This window comes from Ammospiza nelsoni, chromosome 17, assembly GCF_027579445.1.
Source record: "Ammospiza nelsoni isolate bAmmNel1 chromosome 17, bAmmNel1.pri, whole genome shotgun sequence".
In the NCBI taxonomy this organism is placed as follows: domain Eukaryota; kingdom Metazoa; phylum Chordata; class Aves; order Passeriformes; family Passerellidae; genus Ammospiza; species Ammospiza nelsoni.
The window spans coordinates 7,236,081-7,252,383 of NC_080649.1; the positions used below are offsets into that span (position 1 = coordinate 7,236,081).

A 16,303-nucleotide genomic window follows, 5' to 3' on the forward strand; every position below is an offset into this window, starting at 1 on the left:
AACAATACAACTATTTTACATAAATATGCTTTTCACTCCTCTAATCACCTATTATTTATAAATATTTACTTTCCATATTTTTCCACTGTTTCCCAGGTCTCTGTAATTCCTCAGGCTAACTGACAGTAGCTGTAGCTGTGGCTTCATCAGAAGAGTTGTTTAGTCAGACTTTTCTTCACTGGAGTACTGGATTTGTTACAGCACTGTTGTCCTGTGACAGTTCCTCTTCTTCCACCTTCTCACCCTCCTGAATTCTCATTTTTAGAAAATGCTTCCCAGCATGAAACATCCCTTAATGAAGGTCCATTAAAGCTATTCCTGCACCCATTTGTGGTGACCTCCTTTGCTGTAACACTTGTTGCTCTTGGAGAACATTTCCTGATACATCCCATGTTTTCACTTTTTAAGATGTTTTTTGTTTGGGTTTTTTTCTTTCTTAATGAGGTCAGAGAGGTGTCATCATAGCAATATGAATAACAAAGTCCAGAGTGCTGAGGAATGTACCATGGCCAGGTAATTAATACTCAGAAACAAAATGAAGGTTTCTGGAACAGGTGAGTGGTCATTTGATTTTAGAAGAAAGAAAGAATGACAAAACTTAACAAAATGCCAAAAACAAACACCATTTTAAGGAATGTGTGATCTTCTTGGCAGGTAGGTCTTGTTTTTAGGTAATGATCCACAGAGTCAGCGAATGAGAATTTCTTTGGTTTGTAACCGAGCTGATTTCGTGCCTTGTCAATTCGGAAGGTGTGAGTTACAGTGACATTCCACACCTAAAAGCCAGAAGGACACTTATGGCAGTGACTTTACTATCCAGTTTTCTAGAACTTGGATGAAAATACATCAACAATGATATTACAATGAAAACAGAACAGAAAACAGAGCTGCAATGCAGACAATCCAAAGGGTATATCAGGTCCTTAATGAGAATTTGAGTCAGAAATATATAAACATTATCTTTTTTTATATATTTACCTCATTCCTTGTCAAGAAAGGTGTAAAGCTAAAAACTGGCTTTAGTATCAGGTGCAAATATTCCATCACAGTGGCTGTGAAACAGAAATTACTTAATGAGACATCTGGTTAACAATAAACTGAGACAAAGCTGATATTATACATCCTGTAATTCCTACTGCCAGAAGGCACTGTTTAATTTATAAAGTACATTATGAGTTTATGAATAGCCTTTAAACTTTCTCTGCTATAAATAATACCACATGGCACAAGTGATTATTCTCAATAAAAATAATGTTATTTTAAATAATTCCTGCAATTTGGGCCCCTGCATTTTATAAAACCATTATGTAGCTTCATAGGAATAAAAAAAAAATCAAATGACCCACAATAATTAAGAATATATTTTATTTTTTACCTGCTATATGAGCCAGGAGAACAGGAATATGTATCCAAGGTTTCCTGTAGCCTAATTTTTCAAACTAAAAAGGGTATAAAAACAAAGAATTACAGAGAACTTATACCAAATTGAGGGTGGCAATGAGGCATGAAAAAAAAAAAAGAATGTTGACAAAACTTGTATGTAAACTTTTTTTTTCCCAGTTAGTGTTCCTGTCAATACAGATAGTAGGAAATGTAATTGAAGCCCACTACTCATTCTTTGGTGCCCACCTTCCACCCTTCATCTGCAGTTGGACAGTAAAGGGAAGAAAAATTTCAATTTCCAAGGGGGAAGTGAATTCCACCCAGACTGGAATACTGAACTACAGTTAAATACAGGCCCAAGTTTCTGCTGCAGTCATTTTCTGTGCTGGCATTGCAGGATCAAAACTTTGGCATGCTCCTAGAATCCCAGCCCAATAGCTCTGAAAATGCAGTCTTAGCTTCTAAGCTAATGTCTTAGCTTCTAAGATAAGATTCTGAATGGGCTTTCCCTCTGTGCTGCAGCTGATGCCAGGACAAAGGGATAAGTAATGGCTCTAAGAGTCCTGCCAGATGCCAGTGGCAGAGCTTGTGTTTGCTTCCTGAAATGCTCTGTCCTGCAGCAGCTTCTGGACCTCCCAGCTAAATCCTCTCAAAGCAATAAGGCCAAACTCCACAGTTACAGGTATCCCAAACTTCCCTTAACACCAGTGGAACTTTGGGATATGCAGAGAAAACAGGACTGAGTTTAATGTTAAGTCATTCAGTAATTTCTGTGCACTGAATTCATTTAGTTGGTCTGGTGTGTCAGTCAGTGACAGGACTTGTGCCCACGTGGGAGCTGCAGGGCTGTGCAGTACCTACCAAAGGCACAATCCACTCAGAGAAGATGACATTTTCACCATCATGGATGTAGTAAGCCTGGCCACTCTGGTAAAGAAGCAGAGGAAAACAGTGACAAAACTATGCACAGGATGGAATTTTCTGTCTGTCTCATACCTACCTACCTGTCATGGTTTTGTGAGCAACACAGCAGCATGCACAAGGTGAATGTACCCAGAGGCAGCTGAGGTAACCCCCAGTGGTGGCTGGGCTCATGGTGATTAACCATGGTCTAGTGTACATCAGAGCTCAATTCCCCATGTAGCTGGAGCATTATGTTCTTCATGGTGTGCTGGGCACAGAATGACCTTTGTGAGTCCCACAGAAGGGACAGCACTGATGGCATTTAACAAACACAGCTCTGAGGTTGAGTTCCAGCTCTGATGGATGAGGAGTCTGCCCAGCTCTGAGCACCAGGAACACCTGAGCACCCAGGCAAGCCTGGACTCTGGGAATGGCATCAATCTAAAACAGCTGAGGGGCTTCCAAGTGCTGAACTACCTGAGAGCACATGGAGAGGTGTTCACCTGTGTCAGTGCCTGTTGTCTGTATGTTCCTACCACTCTAAATGAACCTGGGACCTTCAGGAACTGGGAATGAAGCAGCTGCTGCAATGATGCCAGTTCTGTAATGCTTCATGGTCCTCAGACTGGTGTTGCAATTGTGACCAGTAGAACAAAAAGAAAAACCTTTAAAAATTGTCCATTAATTTTGTACATCTGTTCTTGGAATTTTCAGCTCTGAAAGTTCAACTGGAATGCCTCAGAATGGTTGCTCTAAATTTTATGCATCTAGGTCAGAACCTATTTTCAAGATAATAACAGGATATATAGATTTATCTAATGGTGAATGAATGGTATATTAAGCCAGTTAAAAATGCAGTTTCCTCCAGTAACCCAGGAAATTATATCTTTTCAAACCAAACAAAAACCTCATCAAAATATGAGTGAAATGTATATGCATTTGCACTGTCTGTGTGCTTGTGGAGCCACACAACATTTCAGAAAATTTAGCATATGACTTTTTGGACACTCTTTGATCTCAAAACATCAAAAATTAAACCTGTTTGAGAACTCAAGCTAGTAGTGATTATATTGTTCACTTACAGCCACATAGCCCTTCTCAGAGGTGAGAGCCTCAGCAGCCAGTAAATGAGCTTGCACTAGATTTCCTATGTGAACCCAGTTCATCTGAACCTTGTGATTCCCAAACTTGAAGTTGAAAAGTCTCCGCTGGATGTTTATCTGTAGAAACAGAAAACATGAGATAATTGCATTATTCCTTTATTATTCAGTATAATATGATTTTGTCTCAACTCAAATACTTGGAATTTGCTGTATTTGTGTACAATTACAGCACAAGAAACCTGTCACAAGAAAAACCCAACCAGTGGGTGGTTCTGGAAATCAAAGATGGTTGCACTGATAGGCAGTGGCAAAATATAGTGACATTATATTTTTGGTAGCAATTAAAGTGCATATTTAAAAGACAATTTCCATTAAATGACAGGGATGCAAACCTAGTTCTTTTACCACAACATTTCAGCCTTCCACTTTTCCTTTTCACTGAGAAGCCCAGCTTGGTCCTGTCCCACATTTTCCTGCTATTTGTTACCCTGCACCACATCACCTCTCCCCAGGCTTTCACCACATTCCTGCAGGAATGCTTAGGAACTGCAATCAAGGTACTACCACTTGTGTGATGCCCTTACAACCACTTGTGGTGTCCTCCAGAGCTGACTACAAGACACGTACGGCTACTCGAGGCAGGTGCCGCTGCTCTTCTGGTCCGTAGATGCCCGGCGGGCGCAGCACACACGTGTGGAGCTTGTCCCCTCCTTGGAGAGAGAGCAACAGGTGACTGTCAGACAGCTGGGGAGCAGCAAAGGGCTCACACATATTGGCTGAATTTTACACTGGCAAAGTTAAGGCTCATTTTGGCCATTCTGAGCGGTTCGGCTTCCCTGGAACTTGATTTCAGTTCTGTGTGAAACTGAATTCAGTAGCTGTGACAGACCTGGAAAACCTTCTTGGGATTCCAAGGAGAACCCATTGGACAGTGCTTACAAATTGGTATTATCAGAACAGCTAATTATCCACTGAAGAAAGGAATAGAAACAAATAAATCCCTATTTCACTTAAAGTATACTATTGATAAATGAGCAACCAAAGAAAGGAATGTCCATTAGCACTCCTAATGATTGAAAAGCCCCAAATGCTTTGTAGGTACCTTTGAGTAAAGTTCCATTAGCAGCAAGAACCATTTGGTCTGCAATTGCCTTGGTTCTGGAATAATGATTAAATTGCTATAAGGAAGCAGAATAAGATAATTATTGAATCTGTAAAGGCAAACATTGTTTATGACAAACAACATTTCAATCTAGCCAGCTCACAGATATCAGCTGGGCAAAACAAAACTAGGAATAGTAAGATTAGTCAGAAATAGTGAGAATTAGTAAATATATCGTTTGTTTATGACAAAAAAAAAAGACACTTTAGTGGCACAGGTTTAGCTTCAGAGTGAATTCAAGTCCATTTGTATTTACTTAACTCACTTTTTGTGCTGAATGTACTGAGAACATCCAGAGTAAAACAGCTTCTGCTCTCAGAACAGCCTTTACACAATCTACCCTTTGGAGCACAGTAAATGCCACACCATCCCATGGACAAAGTACCTTTTCCAGTGGAAAATATGGAACAGTTTCTTCATCTCCTTCTTCAATAGGCTTCCCTCCAAACACCACATTCACTGTACTGGTATAGATCAGTCTGGGGATATTTCTTTGTTTGCAGACTACAGTGATACACAAAATAAATTATTTTAAAACAAAAACAAAGAGGGAGAAATAGCTGGACTGGCAGATTTTATTTTTGAAAACAAACATTACAATTATAGAAAAAAGGTAATACTTCAATTTTAATGTTACCTTATCATTTAATATAATATTATCTTCCATTCAGCTGTATTTTCATTGAATATGTGAATATTACACATTGTGGTCACCAAATGTTTCATTATGAGGTACCTGTAACTATCACATCACTGGATTGTAGTCACTGGGTAGAGGAATTATCTTGGTGAGAGGAAGATTTTTCCTTGAGACACCTTTCTTAAAATATGTTTATTTTCCAAACTGAATACAAAGGAGATGAGTAAGAGCATTTGTTGTGGCACAGCCCTTGGGGCAGTGCTGTGGGGAGCAGCCACTCCAAGGCCACTGGGTCACCCCTGTTCCATGAGCTGCCTCTTGCACCCCACTTTGATGGAGCATGGAGTCACCCAGGAGCACAGCCAGCCCTGCCCACATGCCACAGAACTGCCTTTGTCCCATTCTGTTCATCAGTGACAAATGGGGTGTTAACAGGAAAAAACACTCTGCCAGTGTATAATCAGTCCTGCTTTAAGTACAAAGGAAATTAATGTTATTTGCACAACAAAGACTTAATTATGGATTCCAGTCCTGTGCAGCCAAGACATTGTAGCTAAATTCTGCTGCATATCTGTCATTGCAAATTTGTATAATGTAAATTTCATTTTCATTTAACAATATTTTTAAAGTTAAAGAGAATTAAAATGCAAACTCAGGAATTTTTAGAATTTACAGAGCAGTGTGTCCTGCTGGTTCATTGGCTCATTTTGAAAATAAGAAATGTTAATTGTTGTAAATATTTGGGAAAAAATACAATAATAAGGTGTATTATGAACATGTAGATGAGCAGGTTCATGCTCCTCCCAGTGTCTTGGTTTGCTGGGAGCCCATGGGAATTTGCCATGACATGTTTCTGTGGGTTTGGAGCTTGGGCAAGGAAGAAGGCAATATGTGGCAACCCTTCCTTCTAACTCATTCAGAGTTTTACTTGCCTACTATTCCATTTCTGCATTTTTTCAGTAATAACACACAGGCAGCATGAAAAGGAGTCTAAATAAAAACTGATTTTGCCTCCCCCCCCCCCCCCCTTAGTTTTTGAGGGAAAACCAAAGAGAATGTAGCTTTGGTATTTACAGTACACTTGGAAAATGTTCTTCTGGAATAGAATATCCTGAAAGAGATCTACTGGCATCTTCCAGAAACAGTAGTTAAGAATCTGTGTGTAATAAAAAGGGATCACAGTAAGCAGAAAGGATGAAGGTTTTCTGTATTAATGTGATAAAATAATAGCTAAATATACTTACACATCTGTGGTGCCTGTTACCAAATGTTTGTGACACAACAAACAGTACAACAGCTCTCATGTTATTTCTATGAGGAAAGAGGATAACACTTCTCCATTACATAAAGGCAAAAACTAATCAGTACATGGAGGAGAGCTTTAGTTGGACTGCCAAGGAATGAAGTCCAGGTTGAAAAGCTATCCCAGTTCAAACCAGTGGCAAATCTACCAGCTTTAATGGGACCTGCACACTCAGGTTTACATCATACTCTGACAGGAGGGAAAGAGCCTCATTTCACTGCCTGATCTCTACAGGAAACATCCATTAAAAAACATTGTAATGTTTTTTAATTTATTATTTGGATCAGATGCAGAAAAAGAAAATCTAGGTACCTACCATCAATTATTACTTTTGTGCCTCCAACATTTATGGATTCAATCTGATCTTTCTTTTGAAGCTAGAAATAGAATTTGCACAAGATTGAATTAATCAAACAAGTGACATTTACAATATGATGGTTACAACTGCCAGATCTAGAATAGCTGAGGTATTTTGTGATACATGTTACAGTTCTGTCTGACACACAGTGATTTCTGACAGCTCTCATTTTTATTGTCTTGTTCAGTGTATGAGCAAAGAAAGTTGGAAAATGTAAGATAAAATGCATCTAAAAGGAAATAATAACGCTTCAATATTTTGTGACACCCCAGACAATCCACGATAAAGAAACAAGAATCATGGGCAGGGGTGATGCTCCCTGGAAGCTTTCACAAGTTCTTGTTCCATGGCAATCTGTCCCGTTCCTAGAAATAAATTAGTAGGTTCATGATTTTTTTGATAACACCTTCTGTGAGTATCACTATAATTCAGCAGAACATATTGATTGTGGTCTGTTTCCTCATGACTGAGCTCACAAGAAGAAAATGCATCAGTTTTAGAGCAATGCTGTCACTCTTCAGATCAGAGAAAAAGGCTACACCTTCTTATCTGAGATCTTTAAATTCTGATCTCTTTTTTCTAGAATATTTTGTAGTACATTACTTTCACACTTTGCCTTTATTATTTAAGGAATACCTCCTTATTTCTTGTATGGACGACTTGGCCTTTATAACAACTTCTGACATAAATATTGTAAAATGACATTCTTTGTTACATGCAGACAGTGTTTTTCTTTCTCAAAAATAACCAAAGAAAACTGTAGGAAAATGGTACTTGCTTGTTCCAATCCTGACATTCCACATGCAGCTACATGGAAAACACAGTCAACCCCTTCACATGCTTTGAACACTGCTTCATAATCCCTCACATCACCCTGTAAAACAAGAAAACATTGGATTTTTGACAGGTAGAGCTCCTTACATTCTCTATAGAACTTTATTAACTATGGATAGTATGGAAAATCTAAAGATATTCTGGTCTGTTTTTCACAGACAATTAAATAAAATATTATGAACAGGCAGAAAAAGCAATGACTAAGAATTTTGCCAGTATTTTGTTGCAAAACAAAGGTGACTCTTGTTGGCTTCAATTATAATGCGTATTTTCACACTTAGTCCTGCAGCCTCCAGGCTGGCAAAACTTGTTTGACTTGAATGGGAGCAGCCAGTGCTGGAGGGCTGGAGAATCCAGCCCCAGGGACAATAAATCACAGCAGGAAGGGCTCAGCTGTTTGCCTTGGAATCACCAAATATTTCAAAATATTAGGTGTTATATTATTTCCTGCAATGAAATTGATAGAGTAACAGAGAATAACTGATAGAACAATATGAAGAGCTAATCTAACCAGTCTTTAACTCCCAACTTTTTTCTCCTAAGGTTGCCAAAGTATTTCACAAATGCAGCTGACTTACCCCTCCCACCCTCAATGCAATGCTACAGGAGCTAACCAGTATAAACAATATCAGCCATCCCCAAATCACTGCTCAAGGCTCAAACCTCTGAAGTCGCCTATTAATTCATTTACTGGGACTCCATAGTTCAATTCTCCAGGTAACTCTCCTGTACTTTGTAATATTTATTCTTTCTAAATTGATTTATAAAAAAACTCTGTTCTAGAAGATCATTTGTGAGATCCCGAGTCCCCTTTAGAAGATGTAAATTGCCATCAGTCCACAAACTTAAATCAAATTATGTGGACTTCTAGCATTAACAAATTGAGCTTATGGTGTTTGAATGGTTCTTCAATAATACTTTATCCCTCTTCCATATTCTGTAAAAATTGTTTATGAAATTGAACATAAAAACATCCTGGGTCAGACAAGATCTGGGTTTAGCCAGAATTTGTGTGACATGACAGGAGCACCCAGGAAGTGCCCCCAGAGCCCAAACCTGAGCACCTGGAGCAGCTGTGAGAGGTGCTGGGGAATGTGTCCTCCACACACAGCAGTGAGCTGTCAAGCGCTGGAGACCTCTTGTGTTCCCCCTTTTTTCAGACACAGTAATTCCTTGAATTGTTCAAAATCAAAAAGAATCAGTGCTCATAAATGGGTGCTGCATGCAGGAAGAGGGTGAACAGGGCAAGCAAATGTGGGGCTTTCCCCTGAGTGCTCTTCTAGTCTTGAAGCATTTTCATTCAGAAAATTTCTTGAGCCTAATTTAAAATTTCTTGAGCCTAATTTAATTTATCTATTCAGCAGTTTCCAATGGAGGTAAATTTTTCTTGAGGCTTTGCACATGCCTTTTACTCACTGCAGGAAAAGCCACATCATTTTGTTTGTGCTGAACTGACTCCTCATTCCTGATGGCCCTTCATTCTTGTTCTGGGACAGAGGACAATGCCACTCACAGCCTGTAGAGCTCTCCCACTCCCGAGTCACCTCTTTCCCAGCCTGGAAATCCCAGAAATCCCACTTTCCTCAATCATTCTCTGCATGGCAGTGTTTGGCATTTGTGATCCCTGTTATTGCCCTGTCTTGGCTCTCACCTTTTCCCTTGAAATAATTCCCCTGAGCAGGAACCTTTGTCCCTTCATTGTTGAGTTTCCCTGGTGCTGAATGGCACCGCCCAGCAGAGCAGCACTGGTGACACTGGAGACACTGGGACCCTGTTTGCCATCCCTTAATCAGGTACTTATGCATGCAAGGACCTTTTAACACAGCTTCTTCTTGTCCTGAAAGGCTTTTCCATCAATGTTTTAATCAAAGGTCCTTAAGAGGAAGCCTTGGTAATGAGCATTAGACATGGAACTCCAACACACCTTGAAAAAATCCGCTCCGCGTGGAATTTCCCATTTGGGTTTGCGAAGATCAAAGAGCACAACAGCAATTCCTGAGCTGACCAGGGCACATCCCAGATTGTACCCCAGGTAGCCTCCACCTCCTGTCACCATTGTCCTGCTGCTCCTGGGAGCCAGCAGCCCTGCAGGCTCTGTCCCCTGGCTCTCACAGGGTGGGCTGCTGGGGAGCTCTTCCCTGGACCCCTCTGGCATCCCGGCTGCAACAGAGGAGAGGAGATCTCTTGAAAATTCCTGCAAAATGCTTTGAGGTCTGGGTAATTTCAATGACTTTCACATTACAATGCTCCCATACTAGTTTTATTATCTTAGCATGTTTAAAATGTATAAATTCATCATTTTGGTGATGGGTTTTCTATGTATAATGTTTAATGAATCTGAATATTTTCATATTCCAAAACTGAGTCTTTTCCTCATATCCCTAAATTTCATATTATATAGAAATGAAATTACAGGATTTTAGAGCCATTATGATTACCTAACCTTTACAGCTGTGATGGCATTTTTTAATACTTGGTTTAATCAAACATTTTATCCTTGAAAGCTCATTAGCTTCTGATATATTAATACCAAATTGATGTTATCCTGCAAGTCAGGAAAATAAACCAAGACTTTAGATGAGAAATATGAGAAAGGATTCATTCTAGTTTTAAAATCAACTTTATTTCACATTTGGGTCTGTTTGTTTGTTACCATTTTAAGCTTTTCTGGTTATACATTAAATATATTTAGTTTCCTGTCCAGTTCTCACTAACTTTTCACCATATTGTTCTCAGTAGGGCATTCATAGACAGCTAAACCAACAAGGGGCAGAAGAGATAAGCCATCTGCCCTGTGGGTTCATCTAGCTGGGAAAACTGATTAGAATTTCATTCTAGGATAACAACTCCATGGTAGTTACCCATCTGTACACCTTGTTCTGTATTGCAAATTAGTTTATTCAACACTTGTCCACAGCATTTAATTTTCCCACACAGAAAGTCCCTGTTGTCCTGATTCCATGCTTTTGGCCTTTGCACCTAGGCTCTTATACCCCAAACAAAAATCCAGAAGAAATCTGCAATCATTCATGTCACCATAAAGTGGGAGCCCAGCTGGGTGCCTGCAGCCTAGTACAGGAATATGGAGCCAATCTCTGCAGGTTATTTTGGTTTTCTCTCAGCTGGAGAGCTCCTGGCATGAGAGGAGCCTCACAGGTAAGTACATTTGCTCTCAGCCATTCACAGCAGGCTTCAGCAGAGCCCAGGCAGAAACGGGGCAGGGCTGGGAGCTGGCAGCTCTGTCACCTCCAGGTGACAAATCATTCCAGAAAAGTAACACAAAATGCAGCCACAGCATACAAAATTATGGACTACTTAACTATTGCTTACTTAGTATTTTATAATTTTGTTTGTGATATTTTCCTTATTTTATATGTTGGGTTTTAGATTTCAGACACAGGAAAGGACCATATTCTCTGTGCTGTTACATGGTTTTAACACCAATGTCAGCTCACTCAATTCAGTAAACTGAGTGGCATAACAGTGTAAAACACAAGCTCCTTATGTTGAAAAACATTTCAAAATGAAAAATAATCCATGTTTCCAAACAAAATTTAAATTACAACTAATGTAATAGAACTAAAACAAGCATGCTGTCCTGTTCAAGCAAGGAAACATAAATTTGTATCTCTAGAGTATGCTCTGCAGGAGTCTTAAGCCACGTAAAATTCTCTTCTGAGAAAAAGCATCTTTTTATAAACTAAGGAGAAATAAAGTCAAGCTTATCACATATATTACAAAAAGACATTTGAGAAATGGTATATATTTGAATACTTGTCATTAATACCTCCTTAAGGTTTTAATAATGCATAAAAAAGTTTAAAGCTTTCTAGAAATCTCTTTCTTAAGAAGCACTAATAGCATTAGTATATTAATCTGCTTCATGGATTTAGAAAATTGTTTTCAAATTTTGAACATAAGCAATTTTCTTTTTGAAAATGCTTCTTTTCAGAATCAGTAACTTTCTTTTTTCTCTGAATTTATAGGAGCTATTCTCATTTATTAATGTATTCTGCATGATGAGCATAGTCACATCTCACGCAGCACATGCACTGTGAGTTGCTCTTAGCTCCCCTACTGTCATTTCAAATATCAGAAATGTTCCAATTACTTCCCATAAAAAGGTTAAGTCAGACACATCAGGTTTTTTAAAAAAGCTGAAGAAGCAGTAAGTACCCTTGGTAGAATCCTGCTGCCAGCGTCTCCCAGGCCTTGCTGTGCAGGTAGGAGGGTGAGGTGTCTGTGCTGGACAATTCGTGACTCAAGGGCATCGGGTGCTCTCAGAGCAGTTCACGCGTGCTCAGGCCTTTTGCTCTTCCTGCTCCTTTGTGGCTGCTGCCTGGCTGGGAGCCAGAAAAGGGCAGGGCTTCATTGGTACATCATTTACGTTCCTTTTCAGGAAAAAAATTTTTAAATTCTCCACATCAGAGCCTTCTTAACAGGATGGTAGCTCTCACTTACCTGGTAAAAGACTCTATACAACACAAATAAACCATTGGTACCATCATTCTGTAGATAAACTACTGGAGAAGGGACAAAAATCCTGTTTGGCAGTGCTACTCAGCACTTTCATCCTTTTATATCTCCATCCCCAACCCAATTTTGTATTTGCAGAGAGGCTTAACTGTGGGCACATGGGTTGTTCTCTGGCTTCCAGGATGAATGTGAAGGTAATAAACAACCTTGTACATAATAGAACAGGAAAACGTGATGTAGTGTTAAATAATGCATTTTAAATGAATGATGAATTAATGAAATTATTAATAATTATATATGTGCTCTGTCCTAAGATTTTAAAGCACTTTTAAAACATTTGCCTTTGCGGGTTAAACAATGAGAAATCAAAGCCAACATTTTTAAATGGGTGTGTCTAAAATTACGTCTCAAAACAGTAGTTAAGATGCTAAAGAAACACTCCCACATCTAAATATAAATTACTACAATTTTCAGTGTTTGCATGTTAGAAATATCTCAAGTTCATAGGTAACCAATTGCAATTTAAATGTAATTTAATGTTCATGTGCTGACAAGAACTCAAACTGGCACCTAGGCAAATGTATTTTCACATAATGTGTATGTTCTAAAGTCCCTGTCGTTGGCATTAGAACCAGAATATGGAATCTGTCAAATTTATCTGCACTTCTTGGATTGCTGAGTGAGTGACAAGCTCAGCTCACAGGAAAATCCCCAAGAACACCAAACTGTTGGTTTTGAGCTGTCCACAGCCCTGACAGCTTTTACCATTTAATCAATAAATAAAGTTTCCATTCTATCCACGAGCTATTCCAGAACTCCTTCACAAGTCAAAGCAGCTTGTCAGCTTATCCAAGGATATCAATCCCTCACTCTTCAGTGAAATGTAACAAAGAACATTTTAACTTGGCCTTGGTTTCCACCTTGGCAAGAAGGGGACACCTCAGAGTTTTCAGATCTGGTATTTTGTACCTGTCCTGTTATGTTTATTTTCTTACCTTTAGCAAAGAAGGGTGGTCATATTTTATTCAATGCATCCTGCTAAGTACTGCTGAAAGAAACAGAAGCTAAAGTTACAAGGAGAAAAGCTGCTGCATTAAGATTGGAACTTGTTTTTGGTCTTGAATCACAACTCTATACTGCCTTTTTCTACTTTTTCTCCTGTGACCATTCATAGTTCATGTAGGCACATAGAAACAAACAAAACATCCAGTACTTATAGCAGATGACTGTAAAATACAACAGGAAGGTGTCAGGGAGTTTGTCCATTTATTTACATGGAGGAGATCCACATTTCTGAAATGTTGTTTGGCTTATCAAAATGTTACTCACATCCAGACTGTAAAGTGATGTTGAAATGTAATTGCAGTGTTTCATAGAGGAGCCCAGTGTGCTTACACAAGTTCATTTCAAATCCCATGCTGCCAGAGCCAAGCCTGAATTGAGTAAGGAGCATTTGGCCTAAGGCAGACAAGACAATGTCTGTCCCCAGCAGGCAAAGCTGGTCCCTGTGCTGGCTCTGAGCACTGCTGGGTGCTGGACCCCAGAGGGGCTCAAACCACAGAAGGCAGAAGTGTGAGACCAGGTCTGTGTCCTGGGCACTGTGAATTCACAGCTCTGCACTCCCAGCCCACAGGACAGGAGCTGTGCCCAGCTGTGGGGTAACCTGGAGAATGGTTTTCAGGTGTGGAGGATCCTGTGCAGAAAGGGGCCTTTAACAGAGTAACCAGAGCATGAGGAGCTCAGCAGAGGTGTGAGTGAAGGGGACAGTGGATATTTGGTGTGAGTCACAGGCAGGATGGGATGTTCTGGAGTGCCCAAGGGCAGAAAATCAGAAGAGACGAAGCTCTCTCTTAAACCTACTCAAGGACAGGGTTTTGCTGAAATACCTGCCATACAAAAGATATCCTCTCTTCAGCTGACTTACTAAAATTTTCTGCATCTAAGCCCTAAATTAGCAGAGCTGTCCAAGCTTGCTGTGTCTGAGCTCCTGCTGGTGCACTTGCTCACATGCAGATGCCCATCAGAGGCACTGCCACAGCCTGTGAGCTCAGAGTGCTGAGACTCGTTTGGACAGTGCTGAGTCCCTCTGCAGCCCCAGAGGTCTGGGCAGAGCTGTCACAGGGTGTGAGTACTTCTGACTAAGGGAACTTATCTCTCTGTGACTACAAAAACAACCACCCTCATAACAAGGATGTCTGAAACAGCAGAGTGCTGAGAGAAGGGAAGTGACAACAGTAAGACATTCACTCTTTATGTGAGAGAGGACAGAAAATGTTGAAAAGCATTTAAATCAGGTCTTGCAATGTTAATGGAAGAGAAAAAGAGTAGAGCTCTCCTCTAATTATGTCTAGCTGTGCTTAGAATTTTTAGTCATAAAGATTAATCATGGGATCTGAATTTGGGAAAGGAAAATTCAGAATATTTTTCATATAACCAATTGCTAAATATGGGTACATATCAAACATTTCTAAGGCATGAAGTCGTCCTTTAAAAAGTTTACCAACACAATATTGATACAACAACAACAAATGCAAAGTAAGACCCAAACTGTTATAACACAACATTCTTCACATCCCTTGCTAAGTTAGAGCAGTAATTCACAGAGGCAAAGCAACTCACCCATGCCATGCTCCAAGTCCAGGCCAGAAGGGAAAGGAAGATGCAGATCCTTATTCCTTGCTGCAAAGCTAAGAGATCAGGTTCTTCTTAAATCCCTCCATTCTTCATTAACATACATAAATATTCTCACTCTATCCTTCCTTTTTCCTGTTTCTTTGTGTATTTGTGTTACAGTTCTGCATATTTCACTGTTTCCTCATGGAAGGAATAAAGCACACATAAATACAGCCTTGGAATGTGCCCAATAAAATGCTTTTCAAATGACTTTGTTCTCATTTCCTTTGCATTCGTGGTTACTTTGCATGTTACACAGATTGATTTACAGGTCAAATGAAATGATAACTCTGAGCCTGCATTGCCAGGTCAGGATGGAATTACAGGAAGAAACAAAGCAACATCTCACAGCAGCAACCAACATCCCTGCATCAGCCCTTGGGTCTTGTTAAAGAAGAGGACAGTTTATGGAATATTTGAAGGGAAGGAATACAAATGCATCATAAATAAAAATACTGCATTACATTGTACTGAATAAAGGCACATTTCTATACAGTTAGCAGGGATCATAGCTTGGCTTGCTACACACTGGAATCACAGAGACAACAAAAGTGTCAAACAAACTGTACAAATGCGTGTGTGAAAGAAATGATAACACCAATTCCAACAGGTTTGTTATTTGCTGGTTTTTACTTTATTTAGAAAAGCCTTGGTACCACATTAGGAATGACCACAGTGACAGAGCAGCCCATGTCACTGAATGCAGATAAACTTGTGGCTTACAAGGTCTGCCTAAGCTAATTATCAAATTCTGGGGAGAATTTGAGATTCTAACTGATGAACTCTCATGTGATATAAGTCAGAGATATCAGACTCCTTATAAATTACTTCTGCCAGCACATTCACTATCTCAAACCTAAATTATTATTATTGTAACAGAGACAGGGAAGAAAAAGGGTATTTTCTGATGCTGGCAGATTTCTGGAATTGCATTTTCCCTTCTTCCTCTCTCTTCCTACTACTTATTTATTTATTTAAACTAATCAGCAAGCAAATATCTTATAAGCATCTGAGATGGCTTCACAAAGGCCCAAAGTTCAATGGAATGAAATACACATCTGATATACATCTGATTTAGATGCAGTAAAGTGATTCCATGAAAATTCCAGTGACTTAGTTGTATTAACACATTTGGGTGCCTAAGTTCTTGGAAGTTTATAGTTACAAATCTAGATAAATGCTGACAGTAACAACATGTTTATAAGGCACAGAGAAATTCTTACTGAACAGAATTCTGAAGGACACAACACACAGAGCCATCACCTTCCTTTGAGGCAGCATGAACTGCTGGAGTGACTCAAATTCAGGCATATTTGGATGGAGGAATTTGTCACTATGCCAAGCCTCCCTTGTCCTGGAAGTTGTCCCCTGAAGCTGCTGTGGCTGACCCATGCAGGAAGGAGTTCCTGAACTGCCAGTCCTTGCTAAGGGTTATGAACACCTGCACCAGTCAAACCTAGCTCAGCAG

General features: G+C 39.6%; 1 protein-coding gene across 1 annotated transcript; it reads right to left on the minus strand.

The window, feature by feature from the left end:
* Positions 1 to 567: 567 nt before the first annotated feature.
* On the minus strand, positions 568 to 9,841 carry LOC132080972 (putative short-chain dehydrogenase/reductase family 42E member 2). Its single transcript, XM_059484404.1, has 11 exons — positions 9,611 to 9,841; positions 7,631 to 7,726; positions 6,811 to 6,871; positions 4,937 to 5,055; positions 4,492 to 4,567; positions 4,017 to 4,099; positions 3,369 to 3,506; positions 2,245 to 2,310; positions 1,376 to 1,439; positions 979 to 1,052; positions 568 to 776 (listed from the first exon to the last, which is right to left on the minus strand). Exons 1-11 carry the CDS (start codon positions 9,839 to 9,841, stop codon positions 573 to 575), a joined length of 1,212 nt encoding a protein of 403 aa, XP_059340387.1. The 3' UTR covers positions 568 to 572.
* Positions 9,842 to 16,303: the final 6,462 nt, after the last annotated feature.